General features: G+C 59.4%; 7 protein-coding genes across 7 annotated transcripts; 3 read left to right on the forward strand and 4 right to left on the reverse strand.

The window, feature by feature from the left end:
* Window positions 1–336: 336 nt before the first annotated feature.
* On the forward strand, window positions 337–2,117 carry THITE_2109538 (uncharacterized protein). Its single transcript, XM_003650213.1, has 2 exons — window positions 337–647; window positions 707–2,117. The coding sequence occupies exons 1-2, from the start codon at window positions 449–451 to the stop codon at window positions 1,813–1,815; spliced, it is 1,308 nt and encodes a 435-aa protein (XP_003650261.1). The 5' UTR covers window positions 337–448; the 3' UTR covers window positions 1,816–2,117.
* Window positions 2,118–2,506: 389 nt separating this feature from the next.
* On the forward strand, window positions 2,507–2,867 carry THITE_2085430 (glycoside hydrolase family 61 protein; the record flags this gene model as incomplete). Its single annotated transcript, XM_003650214.1, has 2 exons — window positions 2,507–2,599; window positions 2,718–2,867. The coding sequence occupies 2 exons, from the start codon at window positions 2,507–2,509 to the stop codon at window positions 2,865–2,867; spliced, it is 243 nt and encodes an 80-aa protein (XP_003650262.1).
* A 1,156-nt stretch (window positions 2,868–4,023) lies between these two features.
* On the reverse strand, window positions 4,024–6,664 carry THITE_2109539 (uncharacterized protein). The gene is made up of 3 exons (XM_003650215.1): window positions 5,945–6,664; window positions 5,757–5,873; window positions 4,024–5,676 (listed from the first exon to the last, which is right to left on the reverse strand). Exons 1-3 carry the CDS (start codon window positions 6,355–6,357, stop codon window positions 4,206–4,208), a joined length of 2,001 nt encoding a protein of 666 aa, XP_003650263.1. The 5' UTR covers window positions 6,358–6,664; the 3' UTR covers window positions 4,024–4,205.
* Window positions 6,665–7,764: 1,100 nt separating this feature from the next.
* Window positions 7,765–10,553, forward strand: THITE_123400 (uncharacterized protein; the record flags this gene model as incomplete). Its single annotated transcript, XM_003650216.1, has 4 exons — window positions 7,765–8,016; window positions 8,092–8,582; window positions 8,661–9,031; window positions 10,537–10,553. 4 exons carry the CDS (start codon window positions 7,765–7,767, stop codon window positions 10,551–10,553), a joined length of 1,131 nt encoding a protein of 376 aa, XP_003650264.1.
* A 387-nt stretch (window positions 10,554–10,940) lies between these two features.
* On the reverse strand, window positions 10,941–13,204 carry THITE_2126351 (uncharacterized protein; the record flags this gene model as incomplete). The annotated part of the gene is made up of 5 exons (XM_003650217.1): window positions 10,941–11,815; window positions 11,876–11,988; window positions 12,054–12,812; window positions 12,872–12,984; window positions 13,049–13,204. The coding sequence occupies 5 exons, from the start codon at window positions 13,202–13,204 to the stop codon at window positions 10,941–10,943; spliced, it is 2,016 nt and encodes a 671-aa protein (XP_003650265.1).
* Window positions 13,205–14,299: 1,095 nt separating this feature from the next.
* On the reverse strand, window positions 14,300–15,527 carry THITE_2109545 (glycoside hydrolase family 25 protein). The gene is made up of 2 exons (XM_003650218.1): window positions 15,194–15,527; window positions 14,300–15,089 (listed from the first exon to the last, which is right to left on the reverse strand). Exons 1-2 carry the CDS (start codon window positions 15,335–15,337, stop codon window positions 14,556–14,558), a joined length of 678 nt encoding a protein of 225 aa, XP_003650266.1. The 5' UTR covers window positions 15,338–15,527; the 3' UTR covers window positions 14,300–14,555.
* Window positions 15,528–16,259: 732 nt separating this feature from the next.
* Window positions 16,260–18,759, reverse strand: THITE_2141914 (uncharacterized protein; the record flags this gene model as incomplete). The annotated part of the gene is made up of 5 exons (XM_003650219.1): window positions 16,260–16,327; window positions 17,023–17,280; window positions 17,342–18,031; window positions 18,102–18,621; window positions 18,706–18,759. The coding sequence occupies 5 exons, from the start codon at window positions 18,757–18,759 to the stop codon at window positions 16,260–16,262; spliced, it is 1,590 nt and encodes a 529-aa protein (XP_003650267.1).
* Between the last annotated feature and the right edge of the window lie 747 nt (window positions 18,760–19,506).

A 19,506-nucleotide genomic window follows, 5' to 3' on the forward strand; every position in this document is an offset into this window, starting at 1 on the left:
GCCTTCCTCGCCGCCAGAGTCCACGAGGTAGTGACCAGATTCCTCGAGGAGATCTCGAGCTCCATTGAGACCGCTCCATTCGGAATCCGCAGCGAGACAAAGCATTTGGCTCCTCCAGCTGCCGATGCTTGGCTGAACAGGCAGAGCTCAGAATGGGAAACGGAGACGTTGCTGGACCCGAATAGGGTCAGTGTAGATCTCGATGTGGCAGATTATTCGTGCCCCTTCAGGAAGCGCAATCCCGCAAGGTTCAACATCCGGGATCATGAGAGCTGCGCCAGGGGCACATTCGAATCCATTCATGCGCTCAGGTGAGAATCTGCCGGGAACTGCGTTGCGCAATGCGGCTGGCCACTGACGTGAGCGCAGACATCATATCCTCTCTTGTCACAGACGCCGGCCGGCCCTTCACCGATGCCGTCGCTGCAAGCTCGATTTTGACACAGAGATGGCGCTTGAGGACCATTTGCTGCTGCCCCGAGACCAGATGTGCGACGTGAAGACGGATCTGGCCTCCGACCCCGAGGATGGAATAACTGAGGAGTCAGGACGAATCCTTGCCAAAGACAATATAAACGGCGAGGTATGGACTTGGGGCGGCATTTGGCACCTGATATTCCCCGAAGACATCGAGATCCCCGACCCAGGTAAGTCCTGCTGCATCGTCCTCCTCGCTATCCGTCACCGCAACTCACCGCCGTGATAGCCTTCCAACCCGTCGTCGAGCTCGCCGAGGTCGAACAAGCCTTTGACGACTGTCAAACGGCCCTGAAGGCCAGCTTGCGAGAGAAGCTCGGGCTGCTTCTCCCCGGAGTGCTCGACAACGACTACCTTAACTTCCTCGCTGGGCAACTTGACCTTGTCTTCGAAACACACCGAGTCGATATCATGAAGCAAGCACAGAGCCGTTGCTGCTCCAGACAAAGCGCAGATCTCGCGCACCAAGACGAGGAACCGAGTTCGCCAAAACGACCGAACCGGAAATCGAGACGGAGCACTCTGCGTCAGTCCATCAACCGCATCGCCGCCCCAGACGTGCCACACCCCGCTGCGACGTCCAGGCACGCCCGCACCAGAAGCAAACACAAAAGCTACCCATCTGGCGAGAAGCCCATCCCGATCCGCCACACCACGCCTCCCGCGTCTGCTCACATCCCTCCCACGGCCCCCGACGACAGCCACCACCATCCCGTCCCCAACGCCAACCCTTCGCCAGCCCCGTTCTACGCAACCGAGCAGAGCACCACGCACCCTACCCACCACAACCACCACCACCGGCAGCAGCACGACCCACAGATTCACGACACCCACCATCCCCACCAACACGCCTCCGAAGCCCCTACCGCCCGCGACCCGCGCGACTCGGGAATCGGCATGCCCTGCGAGACGTGCGCCCTCGACGGTCCGTGCCAGTGCGACGCCGCCACCAAGCAGCCCCCCGCGGAGCTGGAGCCACGCGACAAGCACCAGGCAGACAAGAAGCAACGCCCGGGCGGGGGGCCAACGTACTGCGCGGTGCCGGGGCCGAGGCCGGGGCTACGGCCGGAAATTTCAGGGGAGCAGGCGCTTGGGCGCGTGCCTTCACCTGCGTCTGTGCCTGTGCCTATGTCTGCGCCTCCTCGCCCGCCGAGACTGAGTATCAGGACAGTGGGGGACTTGGATGCGCGCTGGGTCGGTCTGGGTGTCGGCTGGGGCGGTCCGGAGGTAAGTGGGATGGCGGAGGAGGAAAGGGCCGGCCTGGCGGGCGGGGGCCGGTTCTCGCCCGAGTCGTTTAAGCAGCGGGTTTTGAGGCAGCAGTTGGGTGGTGGTGTTTAGGGCTGGGAAGGGGTATGGTGGGTTGGGGGCGAGCATTTGCTTGGTTGTTGGTTTGTTGTGTTTCCAAGGTTTGCATTTGCATGGCTGGTCTCTCTTCTTGAAGCGATGGGTGGTGTTTGGGCTGGAGATAGGTTGGCTATGGCATTTAGTGGTGGGCATTAGAACATCGCACTGGACGGGGACATGGGGCGACTAATATCGTAATTCTTCCCACTTTCCACGCAGCAGCTTTAAGTCCCAGGCGACCTGGCGGTTCGCTAGCTTCTGCGACGATGCTCTCTTGCTTAAAGACTCGGTTGCGAGGGGCTCACATGCCTCTGAGTATACAGTCTCAAAGTGATGTATGTCCCTTGCCTTAGAGGATGGGGGTTGCGGGAAGCATCGATGAAGGCTACAATCCCGGAGATCTCGGACTCCTGCGCACCGAGTGCAACCCCCTCGGCGCGGGGTACAAGACATGATATTGTCCTTCGTCCCGTGCCCTCCGTGGACTCATATTTGATCTGCATTGTTTCAGGCTATAGAGATCCTTCGGCGTTGCGCTCGGCCTCTCGCGTTGCTCGGTGTCCTCGCTTAGACAGCATGACTTAGTTTATCAACGGCTCCCCTCCCCCCAATGGACAACCAACTGCGTCCAATATCCTCTCTTCGAACCGACCTCGCCTATCCTCTTTGTATCAACTCGCCCGACATGATGTACCACAAGTCCTTCATTCTCCTCACCCTCTCCGTCCTCACCGGCGTCCACGCGCACGGGGGCATCTACAACTACACCATCGGCGACGTCCACTACGCAGGGCAAGCTCACCTCCCCTCCTCCCCCTTTTCTCGTCCACTAATCATTAACCCCCAACTCCCCAACACCACACAGGAACTACCCCTTCTACCTGGACTCGCAACAGCCGCCCTCGATCCATCGCCGCTGGTTCCCAGACCCGATCCAAGACATCAACCACCCCTACCTGTCCTGCAACCGGGGCAACCACCTAGCGACACGCAACCCCGTCTTGCACGCACCCATCCGCGCGGGCGAGAACATCACGGCGTTCTAACTACCTCGCGCCGCCGTGCCCGGCCGACATCGCGCAGCCGACGCAGGTGTCGGTGCAGTGGGCGAACAAGCCGGCACCGCCGTTCAGGTGCGCCGGCCCCGAGTACCCCTGGCCCGGGCCCACTCGCTCGGCCCGATGCTGCTTGGTGTACATGGCCGCGTGCCCCGGCTCGTGCGAGGGCTGGCTGGCTGACTGGAGTTCGGTGATGATGGGGCAGGTCTGTCAGGATACCGAAGGGACTGAAGTCGGGGAATTACTTGATCCGGCACGAGATCATCATGATCGAGCTGTGGCCGCCCCAACATTACTGCGTACCCGGAGTGTGCCCAGCTGACGATCAGCGGCGACGGGGATAAGCTGCCCGACGACGAGTACCTCGTCGCATTTCCGGGGGCATATTCCTACGACGGTAGGTTGGTGCTTAGCCCGGATACCCTTTCCTAGTGTAGATTGCCCGGGACCATGGTTAGCGGGATGGGAGATGAGAACTTTTGCTAGCCTCCTTGCGAGAACCGGGACTGGCGATTGCCGGGCAGGTGTACACGCCCACGGGGCACAGCACCCACGTAAGGCCCTGGTCGAACATCTGGAGAAAGAGCAGGCTACCAAGGCCTAGAACTACACCATACCGGGGCCGAAGCTGTGGACGTGGGGAGACGATTAGTTAAGTTCCCAGGGTCTTGCAGAAGGGTCCTCCGTCGCATGGGTTGTTGGTTGGGGGAGGAGAAAGGGGGGGCTGCTTCACTTCACATACACTAGTGGAGTTACATTGCATTTAATCACGCAGATTTTTCCCCCAACCCATGGCGAAGGGACACGCTGCCCTCTTCTAGTATACCCAGGGGTTGTTCCAGAACAAGCGAAGGAAAATACCACGTATCCTTTTGCCTTTGGGTAATTGGGGACCCTGTCTTCTGTGCAAAGTCAACAAGAGAACTTTCCTTCGACGCCGCTCCTCCCGGACAGCTGATCTTCGGAGCCGGAACTTACCATATGCCTGCTTCACACCCGCTATGCTGGCGGCACTAGAAGGAGGAGGGTTAAGTTAACTACCGTGTGTAGAGCAGAGAGTCTTGATCTCCGGCCCAGGCATGCCAAGAGCATCACCGGGTTCTTAAGAAAGCTTTCGATGAGCGAGACAGTGGAGTTGAGCAAAGGGATAGCGGCATGGTTGCACAAGTTACGATAGCAGTAAGCGAAGGCGCAGCTAAGATGGGCTCGCTCAACGCTACGAGAGGCACACAGCCCGTTCTATGGAAAGGGGACTCGGTTCTATTAAACTCTCAAGGAGCGGTTGCCCGCATTGGAAAGAATTAGCTACACTACGATAGAGAAAATTTAAGCATCGGCGAGGATGGCGTCGCTGCCCTTCTGGCCAACCATGAAGGTCGGGAGGACGGGGAAGCCGCCGGGGGAGATGGGGAAGACGCTAGCATCGACGACGCGCAGGCCCTGGACGCCGAAGACGCGGAACTTGCTGTCGACGACGGCCATCTTGTCGGTCTTCTTGCCCAGCTTGCAGGTGCCGACGGGGTGGTGGCCGAAGGTCTGCTCGTAGACGAACTGCTTGTCCTCCTCCGGGTCCTTGCAGTAGCCGTCGGCGGTCAGGCCGGCGTTGCAGGGCGGGTCGGTCGGCGTGACGGGGCCGTACGGCGCCGGCAGCGTCATGAGCAGGCGGCGCACCCACGCGACGCCGTCCACCATGGCGCCCAGGTCGATCTCGCCCTTGCCCGGGTCCTCGTACTGCATGATGTTGATGTCCGGGGTGTCGGTCGGGTCCGTCGACTTGATCCGCACGTAGCCGGCCGCGTTCTGGACGGTCATGCGCGCGAGGCTGCGCCACAGCGTGGAGGGCGGGTCGACGAAAGGCACGTTGCTGGACGGGGGGTTGAAGCCGCGGAAGACGCCGGGCGGAGCGAAGGTGATGATGTCGCGGTTGCCGTCCGGGCTGTGGTTCGTCTTGATGAAGGCGCACTCGGAGTTGCCGCTCGGCAGCGTGTAGGGACCGGTGCCCTGGTAGAACTCGGCCAGACACGGGTCGCCGGGAGCGCCATAGGTGCAGTTGGCCCAGCCCGGATCGCCGGGGAGCGTGGTGATGTTGACGGGGCTGAGACCAGCGACCGGGAGCTCCTGGTTGTCGTGGAGGTTCTCGCCGACGCCGGGGAGGTCCTTCACGACGGGAATGCCGAGAGAGCGCAGGAGCGTGGCGTTGCCGATGCCGCTGAGCTGAAGCAGCTGGGGAGAGTTGAAGACGCCGCCGCTGAGGATGACCTCCTTGCGGGCGAAGACGCGCTTCTTGATGCCCTTCGGGGCCGTGGCCTTGTTGTACTGCCACGAGGCGCTATACACGCCAGCTCCCTCAAGGTACTCGACGCCCGTGGCCCTGGGACCGGACTTCGGGGAAGTGTCAAACAGAACCTTGGTGGCCAGGGACTCGAGGGCCAGGGTCAGTTTCGGCGTCTTCGCGACGGTGGCCTTGACGAGATCCCGCGGGCTCCAGCGCCGGCCCATGTTGTTGTCGTGGTTGGGCAGGCCATAAGGCTCGGCCGACTTGTCCCGGGACGCGCCGAGGAAGTTGCAATCACGCTCCAGGTAGTTGAGCTCCGCCGCCTGGTCCACAGGATGACCAACAAGGTCCTCCGCGACGCGCGTCAGCAGAGCAAGACGGCCGGGCTGCTGGATATAATAGCTCGAGTCGCCCTGGCCCATTTCCACGTAGCCATTGAAGCCATGGCCGGCCTTGGACTCGTTGGGTCGCAGGTACAGGTTCTTCTCGATCCTGACGAAGACCTCCCGCATGCTCTCAGCCCTGTTGGCCCGTAGGGTCAGCGGTGCGTTCAAGCTTTTCCGCAGGCTCCGTCTGCGAGTTCGGCCAGGGGATCTACTTACGACCACGAATCATCGCCGGTCAGAGCGGCAATCTTGTTCCAATCGGCGTCGTTGGGCAGCACGGCCGCCATGGCGTTGACGATGGCGCTTCCGCCAAGCGTGGCGCCGCGAGGGTACCTTTCCCGGGAGGGTCTCGGTTAGTGACGGGGATGCACACACCCAAGAGACTGCGTCTGTGCGGCACGTACCAGACACCATTGAGCGTGGCGTCGGCGGGGGCCTCGGACTTGGGGCCGACCCAGTACGTGCCGTTGGGCAGCGTCCAGGTCAGCAGGCGGAAGCGCGACTCGACCTCGGGATCCGAGTGGTGCCTGACGAAGAACCCCCACTGGAGACTCTGGGTCTGAGGATAGTACAGAGCATTGACGACCGTGGACACATCGTCGCTGGCGTCGCGTCCAGCCTCTATCAGCAGGACGCTGTGGCCGGCGAGGGCGAGGTTGCTGGCGACAATGCCGCCGCCGGGGCCACTGCCGACGACAACGTAGTCGTAGGTGTCATTGGTGCTGCAGTTGCTATTGGCAGAGACAAGACCGAAAACGGAAGAAAGTGTGAGGGCCAAGACGGCCAGAAAGGAGTGACTGCGGTGAGAGGGCGACATGTTGTCGGTTCCACACCCCCAAACGAACGTGGTGTGCAGATCACGGAGGGAGAGGGATGGAGGGACCGAGAACTTGCAGAAGCGACCCGAGAACCGAGCTGGCCTTTTGTTTCCGTCCGGCCAAACCCATGTGTCTTTGTGCTCCGCTCCTGGGCCAAATTAATAAGCCTCGAAGAGCCCCATGACACGACGAATGCGTACTGCCGTATGGGTTCCGGATATACGGCCCATGTCTTGTGGAACATTGAACCGGGAGAAAAGCCCATAGCCTAACAACGTCCATAGCAGACCTCATCTCGGTGCGCCGGACGCCGGGGAAGTTGCGGCCGAGGACATCATCCCAATGTAACCGTAATGTGAACACAGGCAGGGAACGGCATCCTAGTGCAGTGCGGCCAAGGCTAGCGTACTGCACAGTAATCCGTCCAGACCTTCGCGACGACACTAGTGTACACCACACTAGTTCTATTCCGTACACAAGCCAGTTAGCGCGTCCGGGGGCCGTTGAATTTCTCATCGTCGTGCGTATCCACAGTACACTAGTGTAGTTATGCGGCAGTTCGGTTATGATGTCTATTCCCCACGGCATATTCCTTCCGCAGCTCGGCCACGCGAAATGGTTACAACACAGGTGTATGAGGCTCAGAGGGGCCCCTGAGGGTTTGATCCTTCCAGATGGGAAAATAATGGCGCAGTGGTGTCATGACTGCGGATGACTGCGGATACCGCTAGAAGGGGAAGCCGCCTGATAGGACGGACGGTGCATGGCACGAACGTCCTGGGGCCCGCACCATGCATGTATTAGTGCGGCGCAGTGCGAGCTTGTCAGGGGGCCTGCCCCTCACGATCTCCCCCTGCCCCTTAGCAGTGCAACACACCTTCTTTTCTCAGCTTACACTACTGTGGAAGGGGATGGCCTCGCAAGAACAGCAGGCGATCGAATGCCCCAATGCTCCCTTTCTCCAGTCGTTCTCTCGAGATATACACCAGTTAGTGTAGTCGTGGTTCGCGTGCCAGCCAGTCTAATCGGACATGTTGGCGGTTTTCTGCTTGCATGGAGCGTGTGGACGGATGACTGTGTATGTACAGGTGAAGTTGCGAAGCCTTCATCTAGAATGTCAAGGTTCCCCGGACTTTCACGATCGTCCGGTGCGGCGTTCTTGGCAAAACGTGCGAAACCAGGGTCGCAAAATTCCTTCCGCATGTGCCTCTCGCTTGCTCCCAAAGATGGTGTTGTGGCGAGCTTGGCGTTCGCCGTGCAGATTCGATGTGACATGACCCGAGCTGAGGACGCAGTAGGTATGGATGATATAACTCTGGCAAGATCTGCGCCTTCCATCGCAGGCCCACGATCTGGATCTACGGATCTGCTTTGGATCAGCACTCTGCCCCGGATCGACTGGCACCATGCTCCAGCTGATCCCGCAAGGCCTGTCGGTGCTCTTGGCCCGACAGGCTGAGAACGGAGCCGCTGCCACTGCGCTCCCTCCTCAGTCACTGGACCTGTCCAGCTACCCGACGACGGGCCTCCAACAGTTCGCCCTGTTTCTCATCATCTTCTTCCCGGCCGTGTCGCTCGTGCTTGTCGGCCTCCGCGTCTACGACCGCGCCACGACCAAGACTTTCGGGATTGATGATGGCTTCATCGTTGCCGCCACGGTAAGCTGCGCTTGCAGACTTCTTCTGTTTTTGCCCCGGTCATCTCGCTCACCCACGTTTTGTCGGCGCCACTAGATCCTGGCAGTCGCCGAGGCAGTCTTCTCTTACGCCATGGTGAAGCTGCAGTACCTCGGCCTCCATGTTTGGCAGCTCCCGACAACTCCGTACGATCCCACAGCCAGCTTGGTCGTGAATTACATCGTCGTCATGCTCTACAACCCGGAGCTGGGACTGGTCAAATCATCGGTGCTCTTCTTCTTGCTCAGGCTTGGCGGGCACCAGCGCTTCCTCCGACGGCTGATTCATGCCCTGAACTGGTCCAACATCGCTCTGCTGATTGCAGTGCTGTTCGCCTCCATCTTCACCTGCGTACCGATCAATAAGTATTGGACCCCCTCTCTCCCGGGACATTGCAACAACGAGAGCCTCCAATACCTGATCACCTCGGGCTTGACTGTCCTAACGGATGTCCTCGTGCTGGCTATCCCCGTCAAGATCGTCGTTGGTCTCCAGATTGCGAAAAAGCTCAAAGTCATCCTCATCTGTCTTTTGTGTTCCGGTATCATGTAAGCTCCATGCCCACCCGCAGCGCCCTCGCGTCCCGAATCGGGGACCCGGTCCGCTAACAAGACCTGGCTGTCCAGTGTGACCGTGTTCAGCATACTGCGGATGCGCGCCCTCTATCGGCTCTACTACCCCCCTGCCGACCCCGGCCCAGACCCGACGTACGACATCAGCTTCGTCTACTCCACGATCGAATGCAACCTGGCCATCATCACCGCGACTATTCCACCCCTGCACGGGCTGATGAGGAAGTGGTTCCCGCGCTTCTTCCGCGGCGCCTCGGGCAATAGCTCAAACCGGTACCGGCAAGGCTACACCGGCGCTTCGGGCGCTCTAAATACCATCGGAGGAGGGGCAATGGCTCTCAAGGATCTCACGAGCCCCACGCGGTCACAGCGCGCTCGGCAGTCTCGGCTCAACAGCCTCTCGAACAGCGAAGAGGACATCTTGGGCAAAGATCGCATCACGCAGACGACGTCTGTCCAAATCACCTTCGAGCCCGCCACCGAGAGCGTGAAAGGGGGACCGGCTTCGTATACGGCCAAATACTAGACCCGTCACGAATACGAGAGCAGGTGCCTAAACCTACCGTCCGGAGGGTGAGGGAGAAAGTGGTTCCTTGGGGAGGGCAGCGGAATAAGTCTGACCGAAATGGGGTAATGATTGTACGATAACCGGGATCGAGGAGATGATGGAATAGAAAAAAAATGGCACGACAAGCCGTGTAACACCCCTATGCATTCCCACGGTCTGCACGGATGTACCGAGAGGGCGCCGGCCTTTTTCATGCGATTTCTCGCGTACCTTTTCGTACTTTCGCTTTCCTCCCCCCCGCCACCCAAAACCAACAGTCTACCGGCTTCATAGTCAAGCGGCTTTAGGGGGTTTGTCCCTTGGTCTCAGCAACCGAAGACACCCAGCTTCGACTCCCGGGTGTGTTGAAGCATAACCCCCAAGGGCCTTTCGTAGCCGACCACCTCCCATCTTCTGCACAAAACAGGGGCTAGTCAGTGAGCTTTTTTGCTCTTCTCTCCTGAGAACGGCGTCTCCTTCGCATGTCTATGATTAATCGGTGAGCTCAGCCCTTCCGTCTCCGTCTGGAGGGTCTACGCGATGAAACCACTGTGCCAGAAACCCCAGGGGACCCAGTTTGCTATTGGGATGCCCGTAGCCCCGGCCCTTGCGGTCCAACACTACGCGCGGTGTCCGATAGCGCCCAGAGCTCGTCTGGTCCCATCGAGATCACCAGCTCGGGAAGCCTGCGGCTCATCCTCCAGCAGATTGTTAACCTGTGCGGACACCATGATGCATGCGGAATATCGTTCCTTTGCGCCGAATCCGACGCCGAGAACTGTACCAAGCCCCAACTTTCGGCGTGAAGCATCCCCTGTGCGGTTTGAAAGCGAGCTACGACCGTGGCGATACCCAAAGCCACACTCGGGCAGTTCAACCGATCACCAGCGCAGCGGTGATTGAGAGATCATGCTATGTCTGTACCTCTGCCCCGGCCGCTTTGAGATGCTGCTATCCACGCGCGTTTACGCAAGGGGTTTACAACCGCTTGTAATGCGACATTTGTGGCATCGGTATCATCGCGTTGGTCTTCTTCTACCATCAAGCCCACTCCGGTGCTCAGGGCTCCGGTTAGGTTGGCTTGGGGGCGAGCAGCGACTGTTTGCTAAACTACGTGGGAACCTACCACGACCCAGTACGGAATACACGATCCCTCATACATCTCGGTTCCCCTGAGCTGATATTGACGACTCTAACAAAAACACATGTCTTGGTGGTACGGGCCACGGGGAAGCCAAGCGACACCAAGAACCACGCAGCACCTGCACGAGTGCTAAGTGAAAGTAATCAAGAGAAACATGAATTGGGTATCCTGTTTCCTTCAGCGAACCTCCGTACGATTAAACATGCCCATCCGCCCGAGCAACCCGCTTCCGCTCTGAGAGAAACCATTACAATAAGGAGAAAAAAAAGGGGGAATCCACCTGATATACCATGACCAATGCCAAATCCTCTCTTTGAACCGAGGTCCAGAACCCAACCCGCGCTTGTGTCCACCAACCAAAAACCCGCCATACCCCAAGATTAGTCGTTATGTGACCGGCTAGCGTGATGCTTTGCTTTGTTCACCAACCCCTTTCCATTTCCCCCCAAACCAAACCCCAAACCCCCTAAACTAACCCAATTCCCACCACGCCTGTATGACGACCCCATCCTAACCCCCTACCCGTAACCGCATTTCCCGTCACCCCTTCCTCATTTCCTCATTTCCAATCCACCCCCCACGGCCGGAACAGCCGGAACAGCCGGAACAGCCAGCCAGCCAACATCCACCAACAACCACCCATTTACCTCTCCTTCTCCCTCTCCCTCTCCCCACTCGTCAGCGCCTCCGTCTCCGCAGCCGCAGCCACCGCTCCCTCCGCAGCCGCAGCCCCCTCCGCAGCCGCAGCCGCAGCCGCAGCCGCAGCTGCCCTTCTCGCGTCGCGTGCGCGGGCGATGCGCTTGAACAGGCTGCCTCTGTTCGCCGGCGTCGGGTCTGTCGCGGTCGGCGGGGGGGTTGCGGGGCTTGCGGGGCTTGGGCTTGTGCTGCTTGTGCTGCTTGTATTTGGGTTATTCGGGGCTGTTGTGGTCAGGAGTGTTGCCGTTGTGGTCGGGTTGGGTGTGTCAATGGTGTCGTTGGTGTTGGTGATGGTGTTGGTGATGGTGTTGGTGTTGGTGTTGGTGTTGGCTGGTCCAGGGCCGGGGGCGGTGGCGGGCGCGGGTTCGGGGGTTGCTTCGCTGCTGCTGCTGGTGGTGGTGCTGCTGCTGGTGGTGCTCATAGCTGGAGTGGTGGTAGTGGTGGCGGGGACGGGGTCGGCGGTGGGAGTCGGTGACAGCAGTGAGGGCATGGACGCTGCGTGCTGCACGGGGTGTGTGGCCGGGACGGACTCGCCCCCGCCGCCGGTGCCGACCTGCGCCATGGCGAGCTCTATGTCGATCGGCTCTGCCACGATCCGGACGTCCACGAAGGGGATTCTCTTGTCCTTCTCGTCGACGCGGGAGCTGCTGCTGTCGAGAGGGTGGGAGACGTCGTAGACCTGGTGGGGCGCGCCATCTGCAGGTGGGTGATCGTACCGCCCGGGGCTCGCAACGGACATGGCGCTGTGGTCCGGGGCGTGCGGGGACGGGGAAGAGTCACGGCGGAGAGAGGTGTACTTGGGGTGATGGTCGTAGACTTGTTCTATTCGTTCTGTCAGTGATGGGGGATGCGACGAAGGGAAGGAGGTGGCCCCAGGCATACCGCTGATGATCTGTAGAAAGGTAAAAACCGTGAGCGACATGAGGAGGACGGGGACGAGCTGGCCGAAGGTGGTAGGGTCGTTCTCGGGGTTCTGGTTGTTCACGGGTTGCATCCTGGCCCGGAAACGGTCAGTGGGAACATGCTCAGGGGGTCAGCTGGGAAGCACAGGCAGACATACCAACCCGAGTCGTTCACCCAACGGCGAAGCTGGAAGATGTAACCGGCCGCGATGCCAACCGTCCACGCGGATATGCCGACCCCAGCAAATAGGTAGAGGCAGAATAGGGCGTAGAAGAATCGCTTGATTCGGAACAAGACCGGGAAGACTCGGCGCATCCAGCGGATGAACCTGCTGCGCCTCCCGTGATGGTCCAACCCCCCAGGGATGATCCGACCCAGGCTGACGGCCATGGCAATGAGGTAGAAGAAGCACATGATCATGTAATTCCCGAACCCGGGGATCTGACCGGAGAAGAAAGCGTCGACAGAGCTGGCCTTGAGCGACTTCTCGATTTCCTTGCTTAGGCTGGCTTGGTCGCCTGTCTGAAAACACGCGGCCGGGAGCAGCATCAGGCTGTACTGGTCGGTGTCCGCGGGCACCCCGGTTGGGAAGCCAAGCGATGTGGAGCCAGCGTTAGCCAGCAGGACGCCGGTGACGATAAAGAGGAGGGTGGTGACGGAGATGCGCAGGAGGGTGACGCTGAAGTGGTGCCAATAGTTTCGAGATATTGTCAGGGCCATCAAGTGCGTGGCACAGCTGACGAGCAGCATGTTGGTGACGACGTTGTAGTGGTACGCCGAGACCGAGCAGGCTTTGGCATAGCGCAACGTGATGGCGTAGGCGCCGCCGGTGAAGACCTGCTGGTCGCTGCAGGTGACGATTAAGGCCTCCAGGATGCCGGAGAAACTCAAGTTCCAGTTCTTGCGTACTTTCTCCCTGGATCGATGGAGATTGTTAGCCCGGCCGGGCATTTCAGACCACGGCGCGTCACTCACTCCTCAGTTATCCAATTCTTGAGTCCGCAAACATGCTTCTCGGTCCACCATAACGTACTTATGACGGCGAGAACCAGAGATGTGATAGTGATGGAGAGGAACGCGGCGAGGACCTAATACCGCGGCGTCAGCCGGGCCAGGAGCAGAATGCTGAGGCTGGGGACTTGGGTTACGAACGCCGATGCCCGCGATATCGGGATCCCCCTGGAAATTCCCAAAGGTGGCACCGCCGAGCAAGAGGGCCGTCGAGTTGTCTGGCGAGAGGACGAAGCTGCAGTTGGGTGTGATGCCATGACGGGCAGCGCAGTTCGCGCTGGAAACGTACGCGCCCATGTTGGCTCGCTATCATAGGCACCTGGCCATCGCACCGGAGCGGTCCGTTGGAGTTGGTATTTGCAGAAGCTGTTGGCAAGCCTCTGCCTGAATCCAGCGCGGGCCGGCTTGGCAGTATATAAGTTCACTCCGTAGGTAATGAGGCTTTTCCAACGGCCTGGAGCGCTGGGTTCCGTGGACCGCTCCCACCCATCAAAGATCTTCAGCCTTAACTGGTGTCGCGGCCCCCACGGACATCCAGCCTATGGCACCCTGCAGGCAGCACAGTTCAGACGCAGCTTTCTGTACGGGAGGAGGCGAGCGGCTGCATGACGGCCGGGCTCACGGCCGAGCTCGCGGCCAATGGCAATGGAGGGGGGCTGGAGCCTCAAACGGACGTGCCGCAGGGGCGAAGGGCCTCGGCCTTGCCGAGCCTTGCCCAGCAGCGGGAAGATGGTCAGGGGAAAGGGGGGCGGCAGTCGCGGCAGTGTGCTGAGGTGGCACCGCAATGTCGGTCGCGTTGCATTTCGACCCTGACTTCGACCACCGGGCCTGCCCTACAGACCCGTCCATGCCGTGCCACCAACTGCGGAGAATACGCAACACAATGACTGGAGTATTATGTAGGCCCAGAAGCACCTCCTTGTGTTGAACCGCGTCGTTGACTACACGCACCTCAAACCATCACCGACCCAAGCCGGTTCCCGTCTGGTCGAGCTGGTTGAGAAACTCTGCGTCCTCGAGAAGCTATCTATTTTTGTCGCCGAGAAGCCAACTATTTTTGTCGTGCCTGTCACAACTGGGGGCCATGCTGTTTGTGGCGTCACGTAAAACTGCCCAACAGCCGCTGCTGCTGCCCGTTCCGGTGTTTGCTCCCCCAGCCCACCACGCGTTGGCACTGTGCGCACCTGCCTCGGCCCTGCACCGGACCATAAGGCTTGAGGCCCTGCGCTGAGAGACCGGCCCGAAAGCGACCGCATCAGACTGCAGCCTTGCAGCCACATCACGTCCGGAGAACTGGTTTCTGCGGCGCTGCCACCGCGTTACTGGTGGGATGGTGGGATGGGAGGTGGCACAGGCTCAGCCCGTGCCCTCGGCGACTTATTACTTCAGGCAGTGAATCTAAAATCTTACTCGATGAGGGATCAAGCCACTCTCAAGAACTCATCGGGGTATTCAGTCACCAGACGACCAGTATGTAAAACTGCAAGCAGACCGACAATGCCGGAGCAAAAAGAACCAACGTGTCAAGCATCCGTAGGTATTTCCGTTCTCTACCTCTAGGCACGAAACTTGCTGCCACTTCCGAAAGTTCCAGATAGTCCCACACCGCCGCAGAGGGCCCATCCTAACGACATGCTAACGCGCTGATTTAACTCCCCTTGGCCAGCGCCTGCAGCCGGTCGAGGCTGCCATTGAAGATATCCGAGTCGCCGCCGTACTTGTACGAGTCCGAGTTCTGCCAGATGGTCTGGTAGGGCCAGCCGCCGGGGATGGTGCCGACGGAGCTGCTGTAGTGGGCCAGCACGAGCGGGTTGGTGTTGACGAAGGCGTTGGAGTTGCCCGTGCAGGTCTGCCACCAGGACGGGTTCGTGTACAGCATCGGGTACACGCCGACGCGCTCGTGGTAGCGGTCGCTGAAGTCGCGGATCCACGCGACCATCGCCGACGCCGACAGGCCCCAGCACTCGCCGTTCGACTCCGACTCGAGGTCCAGCATCCCCGGCAGCGTGATCCCGTCCGGCGTCCACCCGCCCCCGTGCGCGATGAAGTAGTCCGCCTGCGCCGCGCCCGTCGTCTCGCCCGGGTGCGCGAAGTGGTACCCGCCGCGGATCAGCCCGGCCTTGGTGGCGCCCGTGTAGTGCGAGGAGAAGGACGGGTCGATGTACGAGGTGCCTTCGGTGGCCTGGGCGGATGGAGCCGTGTCAGCACATCGCGCCACGACCGAACGGGAGGTCCGAACGGGAGGTTGTTCTCGGAACGGCAGAAGTTAAAAGTTGTCGTCCTCACCTTGATGATGACGAAGCGAGCACCCGCGTTGTATGCGGCCGCGAAGTCCACGTTGGGCTGGTAATGGGAGATGTCGAAGCCTTGGACGGTGGCCTTCACCCCGGCGGCCAAGGCGAGGGAGGCAAGAAGCGCTGAGGTCAACATGGTGATGCCCTGGCCAGGTGTCGATGGATGGCGAGCGGCGGTGACTCTGGGAGACTGTGTGTCTGATGGATCATGAAGTTCCATCAAAGGGGCACTCTCAGCTCTTTAAGTACATTTTGGTCCGTGGTAACCCACCCCACAAAGCGTCAACGGGACAACCGTTCTCCCTCAGCGCGAGGGTTGACGGCGGTGCTTCCTTGAAGGAGAAGGTCCCAGTATGGCCCTCGGTGTTCATGCGAACTGCCTGAAGAGGCTAGCTGGCATGCCGATCTGTCCCATCTTCTTTGCCTGGTATCTATTTTCGCCCTGCCCACATGTGGAAATCGGCGAAGTTGGCCCTCGGCTTACGCATTAGTTACTCCGGAGCTAGCGGAAATGCAAGGGGTAGAGAACGACAGATTACTGCCTCAAAAAATGTCGAGGGCAGGTTATATCCAGTTGATCGTCGCATTGACTGCTCTAAATATATCCGCCAACATAGCGGCCGCGGTAAGCTACCTTTGCGTTGTCGGACCGTACCTTCTCTGCGCTCCGTTCCTGGTTGGAGGCATGACAGGAAAATACCAGAAAGGTACATTTCGGAGCTGAGGTTGTCAACATCAACGAATCGTGCTGCCACGTGCAAACCCCCTCCGCTCGCCACACAACTGAGCTACCTGCTCTGGAATGCATCTTCCAAAAACGAGATAATGCTTGCTGCTTTTGTCACCGAAGTGAACGCTGCGGTGGAATGCCGCAGTCACACTCAGGATTCTTGCAGAATCTTTTACCCATTAAGGGGCCCGACGGGCTAAGACTTGCATGCCTCGTCGTGGTTGCAGTTGTCATGAAGTGCAAAAAAGGCCGATTAACAAACGGCGGCCAAACAGCGTACTCACGTGGCTGTCCACGGTTTCTTGTGTGGGCTGTCAACATGGCGGCCTCACAGTGGGTTGGGTTTCTGGTTTCCTTGCTGCTGACCGAGGATCTGGGCCTCTTGGTGCATCTTCACTGAACAATTGCGCCGTATTACGCGCGGGGGGTACACCCAGCAAATTTGGACCTTCTCAGTTGCCCAGGACAAATATAAGTTCAAGACGGACGAGAACGCAGTCATCAAGTGTCAACAGTCGGCATTGTTCCCATTCGGAAGATTGGAAGATCTTGAAGATAGCCTGGCTTTCTGCCTGCTCCTGGAACAGCACGGTAAAGCGTGGCGGTAACGACGGCGCAATAATTACTCCGCTAAACGCCACAGTGCCATCGTCGAACAGATGGGAAGAGACGCTGAGCCAGGGCGTGAGAGACGAGGGCAGGCAATTCCTTTTCGGTTGCCGTGGGCCACCGTAATTTGGAGCTGTCGTTGAAGTGATACAATCTAGGAAATTACGGAATCTAGGTACGATCGATCTAATCTAGCGAGAGGTAGGTCCTATTCCCTTTTACAAAATAACCTCCACCAGCGCCTCGACGTCAGAGACAACCATGGACATGACCAGCTCCAGCATTTTCAACGTCACAGCCACTCCAGGACAACCACCACCAGCACCACCACCGCCTAAAGCTGCGCCACATGCAGCACGAACAGCACGAGACGAGCGCCCTCACGGTAGAAAACAAGCCCAGCACGGGCACCCTCACCGCCGAGGTGATTACCTATTCAACCTTCCTCTCTGGCCCATTTGGCTCAGTTCCAACAACCACACCGGCTTGCCGACGACGCATCGCCTCCCACACCTTCGCTGCTTCGGAGGAATACTTGCACCTGGAGCGGATCTGCGGGCCGTACTTGTAGAACAGAAACGGAACAGGCAGGCACGCAACCGCGAGAAACGCTGGAATGGAGCTCGCCCACTGATCTCCGAGGTTCTCGTACATTTGGGTGGTAAACAGCGGAAAGGCGGTGCCGAACAAAGACCGAAGCACCGAGTTGGCCGCCAGCACGGACGCAGCATAGACGGTATCTGAATGCAGGTGAGTACTTGCCGAATCGGAGAGGATCACAAAACCAGGATCACAACGTACATGAGTCGACCAGGTAGCTCATCAGGGAGATGAAGACCAGGACAAGTCCGCAGGAGAAAAGCGTGGCGCCGATGATGGGTGCGATCCAGTGCACCCATGGATACGTCGTCCACGCAAACAGGAACAGACCGATCGGAAGCACAATCGAGCCCGCCATGGCCGTACTCAGTCTGGCTTCAGGCTCGACTGCACCGCCCCCTGCCTCGACCGCCTCGCACATGCGCGCATAGCGATGATTGTCCAGGCCGGCCGCCACCGCCGCAAGACAGACGCCAACGGCGATACCGATAAAAGCAAGGCCGGCGGTGCCCTGGCTCCATCCTCGAGAGCCTTGGAAGACGATGGGAAACCCAGCAAAACACATGTACAGCGTGCCGTAGACGATGGATATGTACAGCGACGTCAGCATGACGATGGGTTCGCGGAACAGAAAGATCCAAGGGCGCGTGAGAGAGATCGAGAGCTCCTGCAGGAGTGGTTTCGGCGGCTTTCCCGCATCGAGCCGGGACACATAGACGCTTCCCGTCATCCTGGACAGGGCCTTGGCTCGGCATCGCAAAATAAACGGCGCGTATGTTTCGGGGGTGATCAATGATGTGGGAATCCAAACCACGCCGCCCAGGATGGCGACCAGACCGAGAATCCAGCGCCAACCCTGGGCCTCGCCGAGGAAAGCACCGGCAATGGGCCCTAAAACAAACCATTGATAAGAGTCAGCGAGTGTACGATGGTAACAACCAAAAGAAATGGCAGCACCCACCAAGCGCGGGCCCCAAAAAAGGAGCCGTGACAAACAACCCCGTCGCCAGCCCGCGCTCCGCCTGGCTGAACATGTCCGCAATAACCCCGCCAGTATTGGTCATCGACGACGCGCCAAACGCGCTGGCAAAGAAGCGCAGCACCAACAGCGCCGCGATGTTGGGCGCGCAGGCCGCCGCGACGCTGAACGCGGTGTACGCGGCGAACGAGACCACATACACGGCCCTGCGGCCGCACGTCTCGGACAGCGGCGCCCAGACGAGCGGGCCGAGGGCGAAGCCGAGCACGTAGAGCGAGAGGCCGAGCGTGGCGACCTCGGCGGACGCGCCGAAGCGCGCCGCGACGCCCTCGATGCCGCTCGCGTACGCCGAGCTGGCGAAGGTCACCGCGAACGTCGACAGCGAGTGCAGCACGGCAATGGCCCACTTGCGCCCCCGCGAGAAGGCCATCGCGTCGTGGCGGTCGTGCGGCTGGTAGTCGACAATGTAGGGGTCTGCGGCCGTGCCGCTGCCGGGGTAGGTCTGGGCGCAGACGTCATCGTCGAGAGGTGTAGGGAGGAGGAGAGAGCGGATCCGAGACATGCGTCGGGAGGAGGAATTCTTGACTCGCCGGGGGGCCTCCTCGTCGTCGGAGGTAGCGGGTTCGGGAAGCACGGGCATGATGGGAACAGCGGGAAGGACAGGCACACCTATGTAGAGATCTTGCAAGACACAGAGGGAGGGAAACCCATGAAATCCCATGCTTGCCCATGTTGTCAAAGGCGGAGGAAGTTGTGCTGGCGTTTATCAGTTATATATACGACTCCAGGCCCTCATGGTGGATTCGGAACTTCGACGCTGCAGTATTTCCGGCACAGAAGCCCGCGGCAATATTGACGGCGTTATACAATACGGGGTGTGAGGAAGTCAGGCGGCACTCGCGGAAGATGACATTAAAATACCAAGTGAAGAGCAGCACCCGCACCAGGTAACGAGCTTAGAAGGGTTGAGCTCGGCTACTAAGGAGTTTGGACATGGTGGCGGCAGCAGAGCCGAGTAGATCGAGGTCGATACAAGACCCTTGGCTGTGCCACGCCCCAGTGAGTTGTGAAGCGAAGCTTGATAAAGACGAGGCCGATGAAATCACCACCCGCAGCCTACTGCAGCCGATGACCGTAGAAAAAAAAAAAGAAAAAAGAAAAAAAAAAGGCACCCTAACCGTTAACCCGAACCCTAACCACGAGCCGCTCGGGCGGATGACTCGGAACTATGCCAAGTTCCACGTTAGCTAAGCTGAATTTAAAATGCCGAACTTAAAATGCCGAATTTAAAACACCGAAATGCCGCGCTACACTTCGCTCCAATCTCCTGTGTTAGTGTAGCCCCGTTTATGTTGTTGGAACCGCTGCGCCAGCTCAGGAAGATGAA

Source organism: Thermothielavioides terrestris, chromosome 1 (assembly GCF_000226115.1).
Source record: "Thermothielavioides terrestris NRRL 8126 chromosome 1, complete sequence".
Taxonomy (NCBI): domain Eukaryota; kingdom Fungi; phylum Ascomycota; class Sordariomycetes; order Sordariales; family Chaetomiaceae; genus Thermothielavioides; species Thermothielavioides terrestris.

Bases quoted from the DNA above. Each gene is read 5' to 3' on its own strand.
- THITE_2109538 (XM_003650213.1), top strand. From the start codon at position 449: ATGGCGCTTGAGGACCATTTGCTGCTGCCCCGAGACCAGATGTGCGAC. The intron at 648-706 runs GTAAGTCCTGCT...CCGCCGTGATAG, and splicing joins CATCGAGATCCCCGACCCAG to CCTTCCAACCCGTCGTCGAG.
- THITE_2109545 (XM_003650218.1), bottom strand. From the start codon at position 15,337: ATGTTGACCTCAGCGCTTCTTGCCTCCCTCGCCTTGGCCGCCGGGGTG. The intron at 15,090-15,193 runs GTGAGGACGACA...CCATCCGCCCAG, and splicing joins CTCGCTTCGTCATCATCAAG to GCCACCGAAGGCACCTCGTA.
- THITE_2109539 (XM_003650215.1), bottom strand. From the start codon at position 6,357: ATGTCGCCCTCTCACCGCAGTCACTCCTTTCTGGCCGTCTTGGCCCTC. The intron at 5,874-5,944 runs GTACGTGCCGCA...CTCCCGGGAAAG, and splicing joins GCCACGCTCAATGGTGTCTG to GTACCCTCGCGGCGCCACGC. The intron at 5,677-5,756 runs GTAAGTAGATCC...ACGGGCCAACAG, and splicing joins ACCGGCGATGATTCGTGGTC to GGCTGAGAGCATGCGGGAGG.